We start from the raw sequence: 18089 nt of genomic DNA, 5'->3' as shown, positions 1-18089 counted from the left end.
CCCACCCTTGCTGGGGGAGAGTCTCTGCAGGGGGCATACACGCAGTATGCCTGAAGCTTTATGGTCTGTCAGTTGTTGCAGCAGCTGTGCACTTTTGTCGTGTAGGGTGCTGTGTCTGAGAGTGTCGCTGCGACTGTGTGGCTGTGATCCTGGGTGTACAACAATTTGGGTGGCTAGTTCTAGCTGGTGTGTGTGTGTTTGTGTGTGTGTGTGTTAGCCGCGCCCCCACCCCCCGCAGCGAGCACTGCGCGTGCGCGCCCGTCCCGCGGTCCCGGCGGCGGGACCCACCCGCGCGCCTGTCATTGCCCCTTTAAGAGCGGAGCCCGCGGGCGGCGGGCGGGGGCGCGCGCGGCAGGAGGAGGGGGCGCGCGCTTCCCGGAACAGCCCGCGCTGAGGGAAGAGAGGAAAAAAATAAAACCCGCGGCTGGAGCCGAAGCTGGAGTCACCGCTGCCGCCGCCGCGGCCGTCTGGAGCTCCCCCGCGCGGAAGATGCCCGCGGTGCCCGCCCGGGGCTCGGGGCGGTGAGGCCCGGGGCGCGGGGTAGCTATGGCGACGGCGAGCGCGGCCCCCGGTGCCGCCTGACAGGTGTGGGCCCCGGCGGCGGCGGCGGCGCGGAGCAGCATGTACGCCAAGGGGGGCAAGGGCTCGGCCGTGCCCTCCGACAGCCAGGCCCGCGAGAAGTGAGTCGGCGGGCCGGGGGCCGGGGGCGGGGCTCGGCGTCCGCGCCGCTCCCGCGGGCTCCGACGCGGACCGGCCCCGCACCGGGCACGTGGGCGCGGGCTGCTACGCGTGCGGAGCCCGGGCGCGCTCGAGGGGTCGCGAGAGACCCGAGGGGCGCGAGATTTGAGGGGGCGCGCGAGACCCGAGGGGCTTGTGAGATAAGCGGGAGCGCGCGAGACTCGAGGGTCCTGAGGGGCTTCTCAGGGGCGCGGGAGATCCGAGGGGGGCGAGATTTGAGGGGCGTGCGAGACTCGAGGGGATGCCAGAGACCTGGGCGGCTGGAGGGGTCGCGAGATTTGCGGGGGGTGGGCCCGCGAGACCCAAGGGCGCGAGATTTGAAGGGGCGCGCGAGATCCGAGCAGGACTTGAGGGTCGCGAGACCTCCCCGTGGGGCGAGGCTGGAGTACGCCAGGTTGCGCCCTCTGGGGACCGGGGTTTCCAGGTTGCGCCCTCTGGGGACCGGGTTTCGTAGCTTCTCGCAGTCCCTCTCGGAAGTTTCCCGGGTGGGTGAGACTGGTCTCTCGGAACCCTGGCGCCTTGGGAAAAGCTGGAAAGGAGAGGGGAGTCCTTGAGGGGTGCACAACCACCTGTCCAGCTCTGCTGGGGCAGCTGCGCTGGGCGGGGGCCTAGGTGCGTCCCTTGGGGTGGCCACACGGTTCAAGGTTCGGAAGCCTCCCGGAGCCACGGGGCTGAGCCCCTCCCCCAATGCCGCAGAGTGCGTTCCCAGGGGCCACCCCTTGGTCTGGGCGGGTTTCTGAGCGATGGCTACCAGGTGCTCTCAGGCTGATAGAATCCCTGGGTGGGGAAGCAGCTGAGTGCCCCTGCAGCTAGGTTGCTGAGCTCGAGATCTGGCACTGCCCCATTCCTGTTCTGTGGCTCCCAGCTAGGGAGTGCCCCCAGCCAGGCTGACTTTCCTTCCCTGAGCAGTGCATTCTTTTTTAAGGGTTTGGGGAGCTTTGAAAGGTACTTGGAGCCATGACAGCAAGGGCACCCAGTCCTCTGCAGCACTGTGAAAGTGTCAAAAGTGAAGGGCCTGCCACAGTGTCGGCAGATTCACAGGATCCTAGAGGTTGGACATCTAGGGTAGCCTCCATGTGGAGTAGCCCACCTAAGCAGGAGAGGATGCTGAGTCATCAGGAAGGGGTCCCATGGAAGTCTCGGAGTGAGGATTGAAGAGAAGCTTGGACAGTGAAGAGAAGCCCTGAATGCTGGCTGACTCTGTCCCCCTCTTCTGCCTTCTCCTGGACTGATGTTGGAATCCCAACTCCCCTCCACAAAGAGAAGGACACACACTCTGCCTAGTCTCTGGGTCACATTGGAGAAGTGGTTCTTTGGGCCAGAAGATGCTAGGCAGTGACCTCTCCTTTCAGGCCTGTCTTTCTCATCTGTGCAGTTAGGAAGCTGAGCTCCATTTGCAAGAAGCTTTAAACCCAAAGACTTTTTGAAACTGGCACCTGGCTGTTGCTGCTGGGTCTGAAGGTGATCACCCACCAGTGGGGATTTTTCACGTGTATATCAGATCTGCACTAGGATAGGTCTTGGGGTGTGTTGGTCGGCAAGGCAAACTTGACCCTGAAGAAGGCCACATCTTTAAGTCAGGTATTCAGTTACCATGGGACAGACACAGGGTTTGAAGAAGTTAGGGATAGCGAAGGTAGGAGAGGGAGGAGGCAGCAGATGGCAAAGCACATGCCAAGGCCCTGAGCTGGGAATAGGCACTGGAGCCCAGGGAGGCTTGTGTTTGCAGAAGTGCACTCAGGCCCCCTGTGCAGTGGGGCTGTGGAGGGTCAGGAAAGAGGCCAGCAGCCTGGGGAAGGCAAGCACAGTTCTCTGGAAGATAGCCTTGAGCAAGGGAGGAGCTAAGAGAAGGGAGGGATCATAGGACTGAGGTGGGAGCTGTGGGTTTGGGGTGGGTTCTTGACCCTGTCAGACATCCATCGGGGGAATGATGGTTCTTTGAACCTGCCTCTGTTCTGGGTTGGGGCTGGTAGAGGGATTTATCCCCAATTTTTACCCCTCTCCCTGCAGTTGCCTTACCCCCTGGCCTGCCCCACAGAGGTGCTCAGAGGACGCCAGCATCAGGATTGACAATGCTTACAAGTGGCTCGGCACCTGGTGGGGAGGCTGAGGTTCCATCTTGAGCCAGAGCCACCCTGTGCTCACCCGTTTCACCCAGAGGGTGTTGTGTGCGTTGCTCTGCTGCTGAAGAGAGTGTGCAGATCAAGTGGTCACATTCCTCAGCTCATGGATGGGGATGGGCCTGGGGTCCTTGGAGAGCAAGTGGCAAGTACCAACAGTCTAGCTTCTTGGCTGCAGGAAAGCTCTCAGAAGTGTGGGGGGGGTGCCTCACTAGAGAGGGGGACTGGTAGCATAGCGCCTCAGTTCCTCATCTAGAATGTGGAGGGCCTCCCATTTGTAAATTTTTTTTTGTACCAGGAATTGAACCCAGGGGTGCTCAATGTCTGAGCCCCATTCCCAGCCCTTTTTATATTTTATTTAGAGACAGAGTCTTACTAAGTCGCTTAGCACCTTCCCGTGCTGTGGTTGGCTTTGAACTCTCCATCCTCCTGCCTCAGTTTCCCACACCACTGGGATTACAGGTGTGCACCACTGCACTGGCACCTTTTGGAATTCTTGGGACTGGGTGAAAGACTGAAGGCAGAGCACCCACACCAGCAGCCCTCACTCTAAGGAAATACCAGCTGTGGCCGAGCCACTTCCTGTCTCTGGGTCTTGATTTCCTCTTCCGTGAAGTGGGGTGAAGAGGGCTCTGCTGCCTCAGTCCCAGCATTGACTCAGTCCCTGACTCCCCAGCACTGGGTTCCCCTGCTCAGAGCCTCCCGCCTCCTGAAAAGTCCTTTCCTTCCTTCTCTCTCTGGTCCCCACACTGAGTCCAGTTGGGCTCCCCGTGGAGCCTTTGGGTCCTAAAAATGGACTGAGCACCTGCTGGGTACCTCCTAGATGGTGGGGTCCCTACCTTGGCTCACAGGGGTGACCACAGAGTTCAAGGTTGCCGTGGTTAACTCTTACCCCTCAGGCATATCCTTGAGCCCTTTAGAGCTGCCAGGTAGGTTTAGAAGAGTCCCTTAAATGACAGTCAGGGTTGGTGTCCCTGGGTATCTTGTTTTCCTCTGAGTTTGGTTTTGAAATGGGCATGTGGACCTGGATAGTTAGATCACTGGGTCAGAGCAAAAGAGGGTCTTTAGAAAGGAGCCTGAGACGAAGCCCTCCAACTGGGGAAGAAAAGCCAGGGGTGGGATTGGTGACAAGGTGCTGCTGAAGGTCAGGCCCCTTGGGCTAGCAGAGGGAAGGGAGGACTCCAGTTGGAGGGCTGGAGGGTCACTTTGGGAGCTGCAGTGGGATTTGGTGATGGATTGAAGGAAGACACAAGTCTTTGGAGTAGAGGGCGTTTCTCAGCCCCTAGCAGAGCGTACGTCCAAGGGGATGCTGGGTAGGGGCCCCCATTATGGTAACTCTTGATAATTAAAAAAAATTCTCTATAATTGTGGTAGTTCTGGGTAATTACGGTGGTGGTTGGTGGCCCATTTCTGTCCACAGGTGGTAATGCTGTATGCACCATGTCTCCATGCCTGGCCAGCCCTGTGCCTGTGGCTCGGGGTCACTTCTCCCTCAGGGGATGAGGAGCTGCGCCTGGGGCTTCCCCTCTCCTGGGCCTCCAGTGCTCCTCCTGTCTATCCGCCCTGGGTGGCCACCCCTGGGTGGGGCAGGGCTCTCAGGTCTTGGAGCCAGTCCTGGGAGTAGCTGCGGATTTGGATCCCGCACCAGGCCCTTGAGACCTGAGCCAGTGAGTCCCCTGCCCCTCAAAGCCACATTCTAGAGGGTCTGCAGCAGTGAGCAGAGAGCTGGGTCAGATGGCGAGAAACAGGATGATGGGAAAATGGAGCAGAATCGGGGTCAGGTGTCCCAGGGAAGCCTCTGATGGTGACCCTGGAGTCTGGTGGAAGTGCCCCCGGGAGGTGGCAGCCTGCACGAAGGCCATGGGGTAGGAAGCAGCCAGTTTATGTAGTGGGGGGCTCTGGAGGGTCTGAACAGGAGTGGCTGGGGAGCACAGAGGTGCCAGGGAGGAGCAGCCCCTGCTGGGGTTCTGCCACAATCCCTGTGAGAGACCTGGGCCTGGGGTGTGGGCGGGACACAGGGGGCTTCCCTCAGGTTTGGTTACTTGCAGCAGGGGTCTCGTCATGTGACCCAGGCTGTCCCTGCCCCTGTCTTGAGCCGTCCTGCTGCAGCCTTCTGATCAGCTAGGACTACAGGCCACCACGCCTGCTTTGGTTTTGTCTTTAATGTAGTAAATGCGGTGTGTTGGGGTACAGCCGAGGGGAGCCCAGTGGACACCTGGTCCAGGCCAGGGCTCCTTTGAATTTGGGGGCACTGAGTTCTGGCGACCAGCGTGGGAGTGGAAGGAGTCGCGCCGGGCAGCTGGCAGAGGCAGACACAATGACGGGGACGGGGCAGGTGGTGGGGAGGAGCGCGGGGCTGCCGGCCGGGCCTCTGGCTGCCAGGCGGAGAGTGGAAGCCTGAGTGGAGTGGGGACGGGGCTGGAGGTGGGTCCTAGCTGTTTGGGAGCGTCACCAGATGTCTTCAGATCAGGAAGGGAGGCCACCAGGGAGAGGGGAGGATGTGGCCTGGGGTGGAGCAGGCAGGGCGTGGAGGCACTGGAGGATGCAGGGTGGGCAGGGGGCTCTGGGGCCTCTGGGCCGTGGGACAGTGTGTGGAAAGGGGATGGAGAAGGACATCGTAGGAATGCTCAGTGGACCTGCTGATGACAGGGTCACTTCCTTAGGAATATCTTGAGACCCCAGGAGAGCGTGTGCTCCTGGGGTGTGTGTGGTGGAATGCGGCCACCGCAGGACCTGTCCCCATGCTGTCCTGCTGCCCCTTCCTGCACCTCCCGGGCAGCCTCCCTGGGTCCCCCCAGCCCTTGTCTTTCTGTCCATCTCGGCGTCTCACCACCCGCAGCCTTTGTGCCCCCTGCTCTGATGCCCAGAGCCAGGCCTGTAGGCCTCGAGCCTCGTGGGGCGAGGAGGGTGGGGTGGCGGGAGCTCCCCAGTCTGGTGGGCTCTCCACAGACCTCCCCCGTTGGCCATTGCGGGCATCCTCCACTGACGGGAGTGGGTCTGTCAGATGCTGGCTGCTTATGAAGGCTCAGGAAGCCTCTAGAAGTAAGTTGGCTGATAACCCTCGAGGCCAAGATGCCAAGGTGACTGGTCAGAGCAAGGGTGGACATAGAAACGGGGTGCCAAGTCAGAATCTGGGCCTGGAGGTGCTTTTGAGTGGGGTAATGATGTGACAGTGACTGTGGCCTGTCTGGGGGACCACACACTGGGACATGTCCCCTCTGTCCCATCCCTGCACCTTAGGTGGCCATCACCACGCACTAGGGGAGGTGTGAGCTGCAGAGACCCTCCTGGCCCTGCGCCAGCTACACCCCGACCTGAGACAGAGTGTCCTTTGCTGGCCTCCGCCCCTTTCTGCCTCCCCGCCGCCTGCCTTCCCTGCTCCTCCGGGAGTCTGGGGCTGGAGGCCTCTCCTCATGTTTGCTGGTTATTGGGGGAACGGACAGATGGATGGAGAAAGGACAAGTGTCCAGGGCAGGTCAGAACTCGAGAGGGGAGCCCCCACATTCATTTCCTAGTAGTTGGGCCTCGGCAGAAGCGCTGGAGCTGGGGTGGGACTGAGTAGATGGGGTACGTGGGGGGAGTGCAGGGACATGAGGTGGAACTCAGAGCGAGGCCAGGAGGGCCGCAGACTGCAGAGCATGAGTCAAGGGAAGGTTATTTTAGGATGGGGCTGTCGGCCAGGGGAGGGCGGCCGCCGAGTGGGGAGCAGACAGCTGAGGCTGCTGGGAGGCCTGCGGCCAGCCGCCTCCTGTCCCTGCCCACCCTGATGGCGTGGGGAGGCCATGAGGGCCGGGACTGGGAGTGGGAGGACCCTGAGGTACCCAGGGAGTCAGGAGGGGCTGGAGCCCGGGGATTAGGTGACACTGGGGGCGGGGGTGGGGGCCCCTGTCCCTACTGAACCTCCTGTGGAAGGTGGCCTGGGAAGCCAGTGAGTGACCTGGCTTCTTTCTGTGACCTGCAGAGGGCAGTGCTGGGGCCATCTGTCTGGGCGAATAGTGGCTGAACCCTTGTTTTCAGGGTGAGCAGTGACTGAGGAAGAGTCCAGGTCTCCCAGCTGGGGACCCGTGCAGGACACTGGGTGTCAGAGTAGCACCATAGTGAACCTGCGCACCTCTGACTCTGTCTCTGCGGGAGGGTCAGGACTGTCTTGTTTGGGAGTCGGCAGAAAAGTTGCAGCTACTTCCTGCTGGTGACCCCGAGGGAGGGGAGGGGACCCAGGGACACCAGGGAGTGGGAGCCTTCCTGGCAGGCACAGCTGGGATGGGGTAGGTAGTGTGGCCCTGGGCACGTGACACAGCTGCCCACCCAGAGTCGCTCCCTGGTGCCCCATCAGGAGAAGCATCGGGAAGCCTGTTTCTGGGTGGAGGTACCCCAGGGCCGAGGTCACCTGGGTGTCAGTGTTGGTAGGATGGGGCGGGGCTTGGTCCACGAGGGCGTGCTGAACTGAGCCAAACTGGGCCTCGAGTTGAGGGGGGGCGATGCCCAGGGATCCTGCAGGTTGGGTGTCGGTGGACCCTAGGAATTGGCTGAGCTGAGCAAGAGGGTTGAGGACGCCATCTTCTGGGAGGGATGGAGGGATGGGGACACAGCAGGGGGGTGGGCTTGGGGAGGTACTGGCCATGGACCCTGCCCACCTCTCCCGCCCTCCCTGCAGGCTGGCGCTGTATGTGTACGAGTACCTGCTGCACGTTGGTGCCCAGAAGTCAGCCCAGACCTTTCTGTCAGAGGTGAGCTACATGCCAGCCTGGCCTTTCCCTCTGCCACACCGGGGTCCTCTGCCCTGTTTCCACTGGGGCATCAGTTGGGTGGCTCCTTCGGTGGCCCAGGGAACCGAGGGCAAGGATGGGGTCAGGAATGTGAGCTGGCATCCATCCCGGCCTGTGGCCCTGGATCCATGTGTCCACCTCAGTGGCCCTGGTTGGCCGGCTTGCCCCCTTGCTCTGATCTGGTGGCCCCCCCAGCCCCAAATGCCCGGGCTCCATGGGCTGGGTGGCGGGAGGTTGGCCTGGGCCGCAGCCTCTCAGCCGCCTCCCCTCTTCCCTGCAGATCCGATGGGAGAAGAACATCACGCTCGGGGAGCCCCCAGGGTTCCTGCATTCCTGGTGGTGGTGCGTGTGGTGCTGCTGGGGGCAGAGAGGGGACAGGGACCAACGGGATGTGGCGCAGTCATCGTCCCCTCTGCTGCCCACAGTGTGTTCTGGGATCTGTACTGCGCAGCGCCAGACCGCAGAGAGGCGTGCGAGCACCCGGGCGAGGCCAAGGCCTTCCAGGACTACGTGAGTACTGTCCCGGCAGGGGTGGGCACGCCTGGGCTCTGTGGGCCTGGGGGGACCTGGAACCTTGTCCCTGCGCACCCCCTTCCACTGCAGCCAGCTCCTGAGGGTCCTGTAGCCCCCCCAGCGTGTGCTGACTTCCTGCCTCTCTGCTCAGCTGGGTGGGGTGGGCGCCAGCCTGTCCCTGCCACCCCAGACTCTGGGAGCGCACGTGCTAGTAGGGGAGGCAGTGGGGCCCTGTCCCCACAAGCTCTAGAGGTCATCATCAGGGCACTTCCTGGCCCCTATGGCGTGGGCTCCACCTCTCGGCGTGTTTCCGGTTGGGTTGTGGGGCTCCGATGCCTGTCTGCAGAGGAGGCTGAGGCGTATCTTGTCATTATGGGGCTATGGATCTGAGGATGTGCCCTCACTGGCTGGCGGCTGGGGACAGTGCAGCTGACCTCCCATCCACGCTGGGGGACTTCGCTGCAGGGTGGAGCTCAGTGCTTAGCTCCTCAGGTCCCTGAAGCCAGCTGGGGCACACTCCGCATGGAAGCAGGGCCATACTGATGGCCTCCCAGCATCACTGTCACCTACCGAGACTCTTAGTGCCCCTGTGCGGTACCCCTAACTCTGCCGGGGGAGTGGGTGGAGGGAGGGTGCCTGTCCTCCGCAGTGGTGCTGCAGCCCCCCCTGCTCCCGCTGGGGTCTAGCAGCCTCCCCAGGGGCCTTCTGATCCGCCACTCGGCAGAAGGCACAGGCCGGTTTCCATGGCAGCACCAGCATTGGGAGCAGCTTGGGCCAGGAGAGGGGGGTGGGGGCTCCCCAGGCCTGGGTGAGGGTCTCTGTGGCCAGGGGCTGGGTGCGTGACTGCCAGACTGCCACCCTCCGCAGTGACAGGGCGTCCTATATGAACTCCCAAGGGGGCCCCATCCTCCCGGCCCGAGTGAGGATTCTGTGTGCCCCTCCCTGCTCCAGGGCTCCCCAGCCGACCTTGGCGTCTCCAGGAAACGCTAGCGTGCCCAGCCCGTCGTCATGACAACACGGGCAGGGCTCTGGCGCCTCTTTGCCTCTTTGGGATGATTGACGTGGGGGGTCTGGCTCGCTGGGGCTACCAGCTAGGGAGGCAGGCGAATCAGCCCAAGATTAACCCCTCAGGGCCTAGGAGTTGGGGGCACAGGTGCCACCCACCCCCTCACCTTGTGGTCTGTGGTCTGGGCCCAGCCAGAGTCCACCTCCCCTCCCTTCCTAGCTGGGCCTCCCAACCCGGATTGCCCAGGTGTCCCCTGGGGGGAGAGGGGGGCCTGGCTTCCTGGGGCTGGACTGATCCCAGGGGAGGTGCCCCCTGGCAGCCCGAGTGTGCTGAGCATGCAGACCCCTGAGGTCCCAGAGGCAAGCTGGCAATTTGGAACTGGAAACCCGAGACGAGTTGGGGGCTGAGGCCGTGACCCTCCTCAGATCACGTGGCTTTCCAGTGATTTGTCGGAGGCTCTGGGACGCTCTCGTATCCACATGCGCTTGGAGAAGGGACCAGCTGTGGCCCACAGAGTGAGGGTGAACCAGAGACCCCGCTCCTAGCCGGCCAGTCAGGGCCAGCAGACAAAGCACCTTCCTCTCCGCACCCAAGGGGCTGCAGGGCCACAGGGACAGGGCACCCCTTTCTCTGGGGGTTTTGACCTGGTGGAGGAGGGGGATGTGGACAGATAAGGGCCAAGCAGCCAAGAGGGGAGACCTGCTTGCTCAGGGACTCATGTGCTGGCCTCCCAAGCCCTCCTCCCTTGTCCCCTTCTCCACATCTGGTCCTCGGGCTGCGGAGACAGACTGGTATGGAACTCGGAGCTGATTAGGAACTGGCCTGTCAGCCTGTCCTCTGCCAGCTTAGGGCCTGCCCAGAATCTCAACCTCACAGACACAGGAGCCCTCATCTCTAGCACCCCTTCTTCTCCCCTCCCCACCTAAGGAGCATCCGGATGCCTGGGGACCCCACCCTAGTCCTGCTCTTCCTCCTCCATCCTGGGGGAAGAGATTGGTGGGGGGGTGGGGGGTGGGGGGTCTGCATAGCAGTTTCAAGGAGCCTCCAGGACCCGGTTGGACTTTGTGTGTGCTTGGGGTGTTGGGGATGGGCTTAGGGGCCCGAGTTGCCCTGCCAGTCAGGAGGATAGATAGGGCCAGTTGGGTGGACCTGGAGAGCAGGGCCAGCCCGGGGCCACCCTGTCCAAACGCCTTTGCTACTGAATGAGGCCCTCACTGGGGTCTGGGGCAGCGGAATCCTCAAGTGGAACCTCACTGAAGGCTGGGACCACTTTGCAGCGACGCTTAGCTGGGGTGGGGCTGGGGCAGCTGCTCTTCCCTCACTCGGACCCCCCCCCCAGACTCCCCGTGGGCTGACAATGTCAGCTGGACTGGGTTCAAGTCCAAACTTGATCACCTACAGCTGCCTGTCCCATGGCCACCTGCATATAGGAGGGGAAGACACCCCGTGCAGGAAATGTCCTGACCTGGCCCTCACCGTGTCTCCCATCCCTGCAGAGTGCCGCAGCGGCCCCCAGCCCGGTGATGGGGAGCATGGCTCCCAGTGATGCGATGGCCGCAGGCCCCATGGCGCCCGGATTCTTCCAGGTATGGCCAGGCCTGGGACTCCTTTTCCCCCAACCCTGGGTGGGCATGTATCTGAGGCGGGGGTGGAGGGTCAGGGTACCTGTTCTGGACTTGGCAGAGCCAGCAAGGGAGGGACCTAGGTGCGATGGTGGGAAGGGGAATGTCTGCACAAAGGAGCACAAGGTGGTTGGGATGCAGTGTCCACCAGTGGGCCTAGTGACCACCAGTGACCCAAGTCCCACCTATGACCCTTCCAGCAGGGCTCCCTGCTATAGGCTGGCCCACCCCCCTGCCTCCATGGAGTCCCTCCCGCAACCCACCTGGTTCTGTCCTCTTAGGGCCCCTTTGGCTCCCAGCCACCCCCCCACAACCCCAACGCCCCTATGATGGGGCCTCACAGCCAGGTAAGGACCTGTGGCCCTGCCCAGCCACGCACAGGCGCACACATACCTCCCCCTCCCCCAGCCCCCAGTGCACTGTCTAGTCCAATGACCACGTTTTTTGTTAGCTAGAGGAGGGGCCTGTCCAGATTGGGGGTCTAGGCCTAGGAGGGACTGGGGAGCTTTGGGGGAGGAGGGTGGAGGTGGCGCTGATCCCCCACCCACCTCTTCCAGCCCTTCATGTCACCGCGGTTCCCAGGGGGCCCCCGGCCCACCCTGAGGATGCCGAGTCAGGTGAGAGAGGGATGAGGGGAGGGGGCAGCAGTGGGCCAGGGCGGGGGCAACCCACTCAGTGCAGCCGTGCCCCTTCGCAGCCTCCTGTGGGCCTCGCAGGCTCCCAGCCCCTCCTCCCTGGCGCCATGGACCCCTCCCCGCGCACTCCCGGTGAGTAGGGAAGCTCTCAGGACCGACTCCCAGCGTCCCCACCTGGCTGCCTCACAGTGCACACCCACATTCGCGTCCACACTGGGGAATGGCCCAGATCTGAGCCCCCTTCTTTCTGCTCCCACCCCAGGGCACCCCAGTATGGGCGGCCCGATGCAGCGGGTGACGCCTCCCCGGGGCGTGGCCAGCGTTGGGCCCCAGGTAAGGGCCAGCGGAGATGGGGTGAACCTGAGGGGCTGTCCCTCGGCGGTGCTGCCCTTCACAGCTCCTTTGCCTTCACAGGGTTACGGAGGTAGCATGAGGCCCCCGCCCAACTCCCTTGCTGGCCCAGGTCTGCCTGCCATGAACATGTAAGGCCCTGAGTGTGTCCCCAAGCATGTGTCCACCCGAGTAAAGGGGCAGTATCTGCAACGGCAGGACAGCCTAGACGGTGCTAGTCCATTGGCACTGTTTAGGTGGGAAACTGAGGCCCAAGCAGCAGCCAGACCCTAGTTAGCGGTTGGAATTTGAGCCCTGGGAATTGGCCCAGGTGACTACCTCTCAGGCGACCTATGCGTCCTCTCTGGAGGCAGATAAGAGCAGGGTGGGATGAGTGACTGCTGTACCATCCTGGCCTAGCCCCAGGGTCTATCACCATCTCTTCCAGGGGCCCAGGAGTGCGAGGCCCTTGGGCCAGCCCCAGTGGCAACTCGGTGAGTCGGGGGCAGGGTGGGGTGCGTTGGGTGGTGGGGTGCACGGGGTGGTGGACCCGCAGGGCAGAGGCGAGGAGCCTGCCCATGCCAGCTACTCACAGCTGCTCCTGTCCCCAGATTCCCTACTCCTCCTCATCCCCCGGCAGCTACACGGTGAGTCGGGGTGAAGTTGGGCAATATGCAGACTGGGGCGCGGGCTGGCAGCCAGGGGCCTTTCTCACGGTCCTCTCCCTCCGTGTGCAGGGACCCCCAGGAGGAGGTGGACCCCCTGGAACACCCATTATGCCCAGCCCTGGAGGTATGGCCTGGGCGGTGATGGGGGCCGGTGCATGGGGGAAAAAGCCCATTCACACCCCACCGATCGTGGCCCTGCTGTCCCTCCAGACTCCACGAACTCCAGCGAGAACATGTACACCATCATGAACCCCATCGGGCCGGGCGCCGGCAGAGCTAACGTGAGTGGGGGTGCGGGGCTAGGATCCTAGCTGGGGGGTGACCCCGTGGGGGGAAGTGATGAGGTCGGTCAGGCCCATGCTGCTCTGTCCCCACAGTTCCCTCTCGGCCCTGGCCCGGAGGGCCCCATGGCCGCCATGAGCGCGATGGAACCGCACCACGTGAACGGATCCCTGGGTGAGTGGCACGGGCCCCGCCCCTGCCGAGCCACTTCGTGGGCCTCGAGCGCCCCCTGGCGGCGGCAGCCCTCCCACCCGCGGGAGCTGTTGAGGCTTCTGGGCCGTGTCCCGGGCCGGGCGCATCCCGCCTTTAAACCACTGTCGCCCCAATCCGGAGGCCCTGCACATGCCCTTTCTGGGGACCCAACGGCGAGCGTCGTCCGGGACTGGGGGAGGCTCGGGGAGGGCCTCGGGCCGCAAGCTCCGGGCGCGGGTGGGGAGGCGGCGGCTCCGGAGTCCAGCAGGCTGGCGCAGGCGCGTCTGAACCGCGTGTCGGTCTGTCGTTCTCAGGCTCGGGCGACATGGACGGGTTGCCGAAGGTGAGGGCTGCGCTCCTGCAGGGGGCGAACCGGGCGGAGGTCTTGGGTGGGGGCGGGCAGGGATTCGGCGCTGACGGTGGCCGCCCCTAGAGCTCCCCCGGTGCCGTGGCCGGCCTGAGCAACGCCCCGGGCACCCCGCGGGACGACGGCGAGATGGCGGCCGCCGGGACCTTCCTGCACCCGTTCCCGAGCGAAAGCGTAAGCGACTGCGTCGACTCTCCCCCCGCGGCGGCGTCGGGCCGGAGGGGCCTGGCGGGCAGGCCCCGGCGGGGCGGCCGGGGGGCCAGAGCAAGACCGTGACCGCGGCGGGCCAGGTGGGGGGGGCGGCCGCGGCATCCTTTCCTCCACTCCCCGCCCACTCCCGCCCCTGCCCTCCCCCCAAGAGCCCCAGGACGGCCTCCCCCTGCATCCCGCCCTGCCCTGCCCCGCCCCTCCCCAGGTCGGCCCTGCTCTTCCCTGTCTCCCTTTCTCCTGGGGGGAGGTGGGGGAGGGTCCCAGCCGAGGCCAGAACTGAGCCCGCCCCCGCGCGCCGCCTCCTCTCTCTGCAGTACTCCCCAGGGATGACCATGAGCGTGTGATGGGGCTGTGGCCCCAGCCCTCTGCCCACCTCGGCTTCTGCTCAGTGCCCCTACCCGGGGCGAGGGTCTGAGGTCACACCTCTGGCACCTGGACACCTGGCCAACCAGGCTTGGACAGCTGGGAGGCCCCACAGGACTTTCTCATTTTATAAAAACGCAAGGACCTCAGAGACGTTGTTTCCCACGTGGGCCCTTCCCGCGATTCGCGATTCATCAGAGGGAGGCTCCTTGGTGGCCTCCTCTCCCCAGGACAGCAAGGGTGGACCCTTCCAATAAATGTAACTGGTTTTGGTTTTTGGTAGCCGGGTCTGGATTCTCACTTGGGCCTGGACCTGCAGCCACATCCTCCACCCTGCTGTTCTGCCACCCCCCACGGCTGGGAGGTTCCTGGGAATTGGGACAATAACTGTGAAGAGTGGGTAGGAGGTTGACCAGCTAAAAAGAGGGTGGGGTAGAAGCTAGGTGTCTAGCTGATGCTGGACAGGTTTGGGGTGACCATAGGAGCGGGTGACCATCGGACACACCACACAGGTGGAGGCTGGTCTGATAGGGGCATTGACTTTATTTAGTCTTTGCGGGACCTCGAAAGGATGGACCCAGAGGGGTGAGAGGAGGGGCTGGGGGTCTGCAACTGCAGCTTCAAGCTGTGGGCATCTGGGGTGCCTCTGCCTGTGGGTGCCCATTGGCATCGCCGGTGTAGCCGTTGGGGGCAATGGGCGCTGGTCCTTTCTTGCAAGGCAGAGGGCAGGCGGTAGCCACAGAACCGACTCGCTTGACGCCCAGGCCTGGGCGCTCCATCTTGTGCTCCAGGAGCATGTGGTTTTGTGGGGGGAGCCCCACACAGGCCCTGGGGGACAGGGCTGGGGTCAGCAGGGCCAAACCTCCAGACTGGTAACCTCTGCAGCCTCCAGCCCCCTAGCCCTGTGCACAGCCCCATGAGTGGATACGTGTGCCGTGGGTGGGAGCCTCGGGACCCAGCGCACCTGAGGATGTTCTCTATGCAGCTGCGCTGGCGGAAAAGCGCATTGACCACCGGGCTGCCTGGGGGCACAAGTGGAGCCTTGAAGAGGAAACTGAGGAGTGATAGCACAGGGTGGAAACCCTGTGGCTCTGGGTCTGTGTTGGTGGTGAAACTCACGCGCTGGCACAGCTCGGTGAGCAGTGCCAGGTCCAGCATGATTGGGGCTGCCAGCAGCGAATCCTGTGGGGTGGGCGGGTCAGGAGGCTGTGGGGCGGGTGGGGCTTCCTATTCGGCTCCGCCCACTGTCTCTCCCACTGTACCTCACAAGTATTGTGCAGCACCAGTGTATTGGTTCCACCAAGCATCAGCTCCGATGTATACTCGTCCAGCGCACGCTTGCTGTCACCCACATAGGGCACATATTTGATGACCACCTAGGGTGCAATACCAGGTCGCAAGGGCCCCTGCCGCCACCAGCCAGAAGCCCCCCACCTGGCTCTTGTGGACCCCTACGCACACAATGGTCAGGCGCCTCTCCTGGAGCGTACAGCACTGGGTTACTCTGCACCATGTCGTCTACCACGCTGCTCTTGGACACCTCCTTTGAGCGGAACTGCTGAGGCGCCGAGAGGTTCTGCCCATCGTTGTTGCCCAGGTGGTTGTAACTCACGATGGACATGGTCTGGTCAAAAGAGGTGGCACTGAAGCCCTAGGCCCTGCAGGGAACTAGGTAGGTCCTTCAGGTCCAGGTTCCTTTCCTGCATTTTTCACCTCCCCAGAGAGACTTACCTTGAGGCCAGAGCCAATGAGGAAGTCCACGAGCACAGACTTGACCTTCGTCTGGCCTGATTTGAAGTCATCTCCACCCACAAACACACGATGCTGCGCCGCCAGCTCAAGCGCACCGGGCACCAGTGTGTTCTGCGGGGATCCATTGAGGAAGGCGCAGCCCTCCAGGATGCTGGCCACCGCAAAGAGCGTGGATGGTGACACCTCTCCGCCAAGCTGCGGGTGTGGGTGGGCAGTCAGCAAGAGGGGGGTCCAAGGAACTGGCCCTGACCCTACTGCACCCTGGCATGTGCCCACCTGGATGGTGTGCAGCAAGTTCTCGGCTGTGTCGTTGAGACCAGGAACCACTTCGCAGAAGCGCTCTGTGTTCGCTGTCCACAGCACGATGACCTTATCCAGCCCAGCGCTGGATCGGAAGTCTCGGATGTCCCTGCGGATCTGCTCCAACTGCAGGGAGGGTGAAGGAAGGCTAGCGGGGAGGTTGTACAAACTCCAAAGTACTAAGTGGGGCTTGGGTGCCCAGGATAGGAGCATGAGGCAAAAGGGAGTGAACAGGTGGCAGGGAACAAGGGATGCGGGATGAAGCAACACCTGCTGTGCACGTGTGCCTGGGATGAGGTTGTCAGCACGCGCATTTTGGTTGGCCGCGATGAACTCGGGGATGTAGACCGAGGGCCGTGGACGCAAGGCCTCCATGTGCGGCCACAGTTGCTCCTGAAGGCCCCAATCCAGTACCTTCGCGCGCCGCATAGCCTCAGCCAGGTTCAGCGACGAGATATCCCAGCCTGCGGGGGACCCTCACGCTTGGCCCAGCCCTGATCCCCAGGTGCTCCAGACCCCACCTCCCATCCCGCCCAGGGCTCCGCCCACCATCAAACACCAGGTCGTTGGGCGACACCATGGGCAGCAGCGCACTGAAGGGCACGAACACCTCCTGGCCCTCAGCATCCAGACCCAGGTTCACGGTACCGGCCTGAGTCAGCGAGCCGTAGTAGTTGGCTTCCTGGGTGGGTGGGGGGAACCAGACACAGCGGGGTAAGGCGCAGGCGTGGCGAGAGGAGGGCCCGCGGCCTGCCCGGGGCCCCGCCCCGGCCCTCAAGCTCCGCCCGGCCCTCCTGCGCTTTCAGCTCCGGGCTCCAGGCCGGGGCGGAAGCCTCTCCTCCCCAGCGGGTTCCCGGAGCCGGCCATGCCTAAGGCTCCGCCCCCACTAGGCTCCTGCGGCTCTCCGCCCACCTTCTGGAACGCCCAAGGAGGTCCGCGGCAGCCAGGCTCCGCCCCCAGCAGGCCCCCTCCCCCGAGGAACCCGCCTCCCAAGGCCCCGCCCCCGCCCGCAGGAACTCCGACCCAGCCCCCCTCCGCGGCCGGGCCTCCCCGGCCCCCCACCTTGCGACCAGCGCGCGTGGGCCAGGACAGGCGCAGTCGGTTGGCCAGCACGGCGGCGGTCAGCGTGGAGCCGTTGTTCCCGCCCCAGCCGACGAGCATGACCCCGAGCCGGGGCACCTGCCGGGCAGTCCGGAAGGTGAAGCGCGTGGACGTGGGGCGCACCTGGGGGCAGGCGGCGTCGTAAGACTGGAGCCCCAGCCTCTTCTCCCCTCAAGGCAGGGAAAGGGTTGGAGATGTTGGACAATCCCCCGCCATCATCTCCCTGGTGTCCCCAACCCAAGGCTCCTGGACCCCTCGCCCACCTTGAGGACACCGCCCTCACGGCTGACGCGCGTCGTCCGGTACTCGTACTGAGCCTCGATGGCCTCGGGGCTGTAGACCACGTCCGGGCTCTCGACCACGAAGTGGGGGGCTGCCTCCATCGCGGCGACCTGGGGCCCGGGTGAGCAGAGGGTCAGCGGGGATCCCAGGTGACCGGCCCAAGCCGGCCTGGGTCCTCAAGAAGCCCCCAAGCCGTCCAAGACCTCGCTCACCTCCGAGGAGTCAGCTCCGACAGCGGCGGCGGACAGCGCGGGCTCCGGGGCGGCCTCGGGAGAAAAGCGCCGCGGCCCCGCCCCCCGCCCCGCCCCCGCTTGCGCCTTGTTGGGGAGGGGCGCGACGGCGGGGGCAGGGGTTCTAGGCCGAACTGTCGAGGCCGGGTCCAGCCGGAAGCGGCCGGGTCACCACTGGGCGGCATTGGTTGTCTTCTCTAGGGGTCCTCTGGACACGCAGCCGCTTATTCCCATTTTACAAAAGAGGACCATGGGGCTACAGTTGAGCCCCAGACCCCGAGCCACAAGCCCGAGGATGGGGCTGCGCAGGGTGGCTGCGGCTGTGGAGGGAGGGGCCCGGGTCCTGCAGGGGAAACAGACCTCGAAGCCAGGCTGGCCTCCTTTATGAGCGGTGGCCCCCACTCAGTGCTCCGAATCTCTGGGCCCCATGAACCCGGAGCGGGTGGACCAAATTTCCTCTGCCTCAGCGGGGTTTCACATGCATGAGGATTAGCGGGCTGGAGACATGGCCGGTCACTAGGGAGGAGAGAGGACCGCCAGTGTGGGGAGGAGCCGGGACAGCACACCAGAGGCCCCCCTCATGCACAGTGATAAGGGAGCGTGGGAACCCAG

At 63.9% G+C, this 18089-nt stretch overlaps 2 protein-coding genes across 8 annotated transcripts; one reads left to right on the top strand and one right to left on the bottom strand.

Moving 5' to 3' along the window:
- The first annotated feature begins 294 nt into the window (after positions 1-294).
- On the top strand, positions 295-14066 carry Ssbp4 (single stranded DNA binding protein 4). Of its 7 annotated transcripts, none has more exons than XM_026389786.2 (18): positions 6565-6675; positions 6820-6876; positions 7513-7585; positions 7905-7966; positions 8050-8134; positions 10640-10729; positions 11323-11382; positions 11463-11532; positions 11663-11733; positions 11815-11882; positions 12179-12224; positions 12342-12377; positions 12468-12522; positions 12609-12679; positions 12776-12854; positions 13187-13215; positions 13306-13413; positions 13764-14066. In XM_026389786.2, exons 1-18 carry the CDS (start codon positions 6641-6643, stop codon positions 13791-13793), a joined length of 1125 nt encoding a protein of 374 aa, XP_026245571.1. In that variant the 5' UTR covers positions 6565-6640; the 3' UTR covers positions 13794-14066. The 7 variants fall into 7 exon arrangements, with proteins under 7 accessions (XP_026245572.1, XP_077651828.1, XP_077651827.1 ...); XM_077795700.1 differs by having other exon boundaries at positions 13306-13529; XM_026389787.2 differs by lacking the exons at positions 6565-6675; positions 6820-6876 and adding an exon at positions 295-680.
- Positions 14067-14350: 284 nt separating this feature from the next.
- Positions 14351-17482, bottom strand: Isyna1 (inositol-3-phosphate synthase 1). Its single transcript, XM_026389782.2, has 11 exons — positions 17460-17482; positions 17229-17357; positions 16927-17088; positions 16414-16546; positions 16135-16328; positions 15841-15990; positions 15544-15759; positions 15272-15436; positions 15075-15188; positions 14777-14994; positions 14351-14640 (listed from the first exon to the last, which is right to left on the bottom strand). Exons 2-11 carry the CDS (start codon positions 17346-17348, stop codon positions 14433-14435), a joined length of 1680 nt encoding a protein of 559 aa, XP_026245567.2. The 5' UTR covers positions 17349-17357; positions 17460-17482; the 3' UTR covers positions 14351-14432.
- Positions 17483-18089: the final 607 nt, after the last annotated feature.

This window comes from Urocitellus parryii, chromosome 3 (genome assembly GCF_045843805.1).
Source record: "Urocitellus parryii isolate mUroPar1 chromosome 3, mUroPar1.hap1, whole genome shotgun sequence".
Classification (NCBI taxonomy): Eukaryota; Metazoa; Chordata; class Mammalia; order Rodentia; family Sciuridae; genus Urocitellus; species Urocitellus parryii.
Note: the sequence above shows the minus strand (reverse complement) of the source record. Positions and strands in the feature narration are given on the sequence as shown.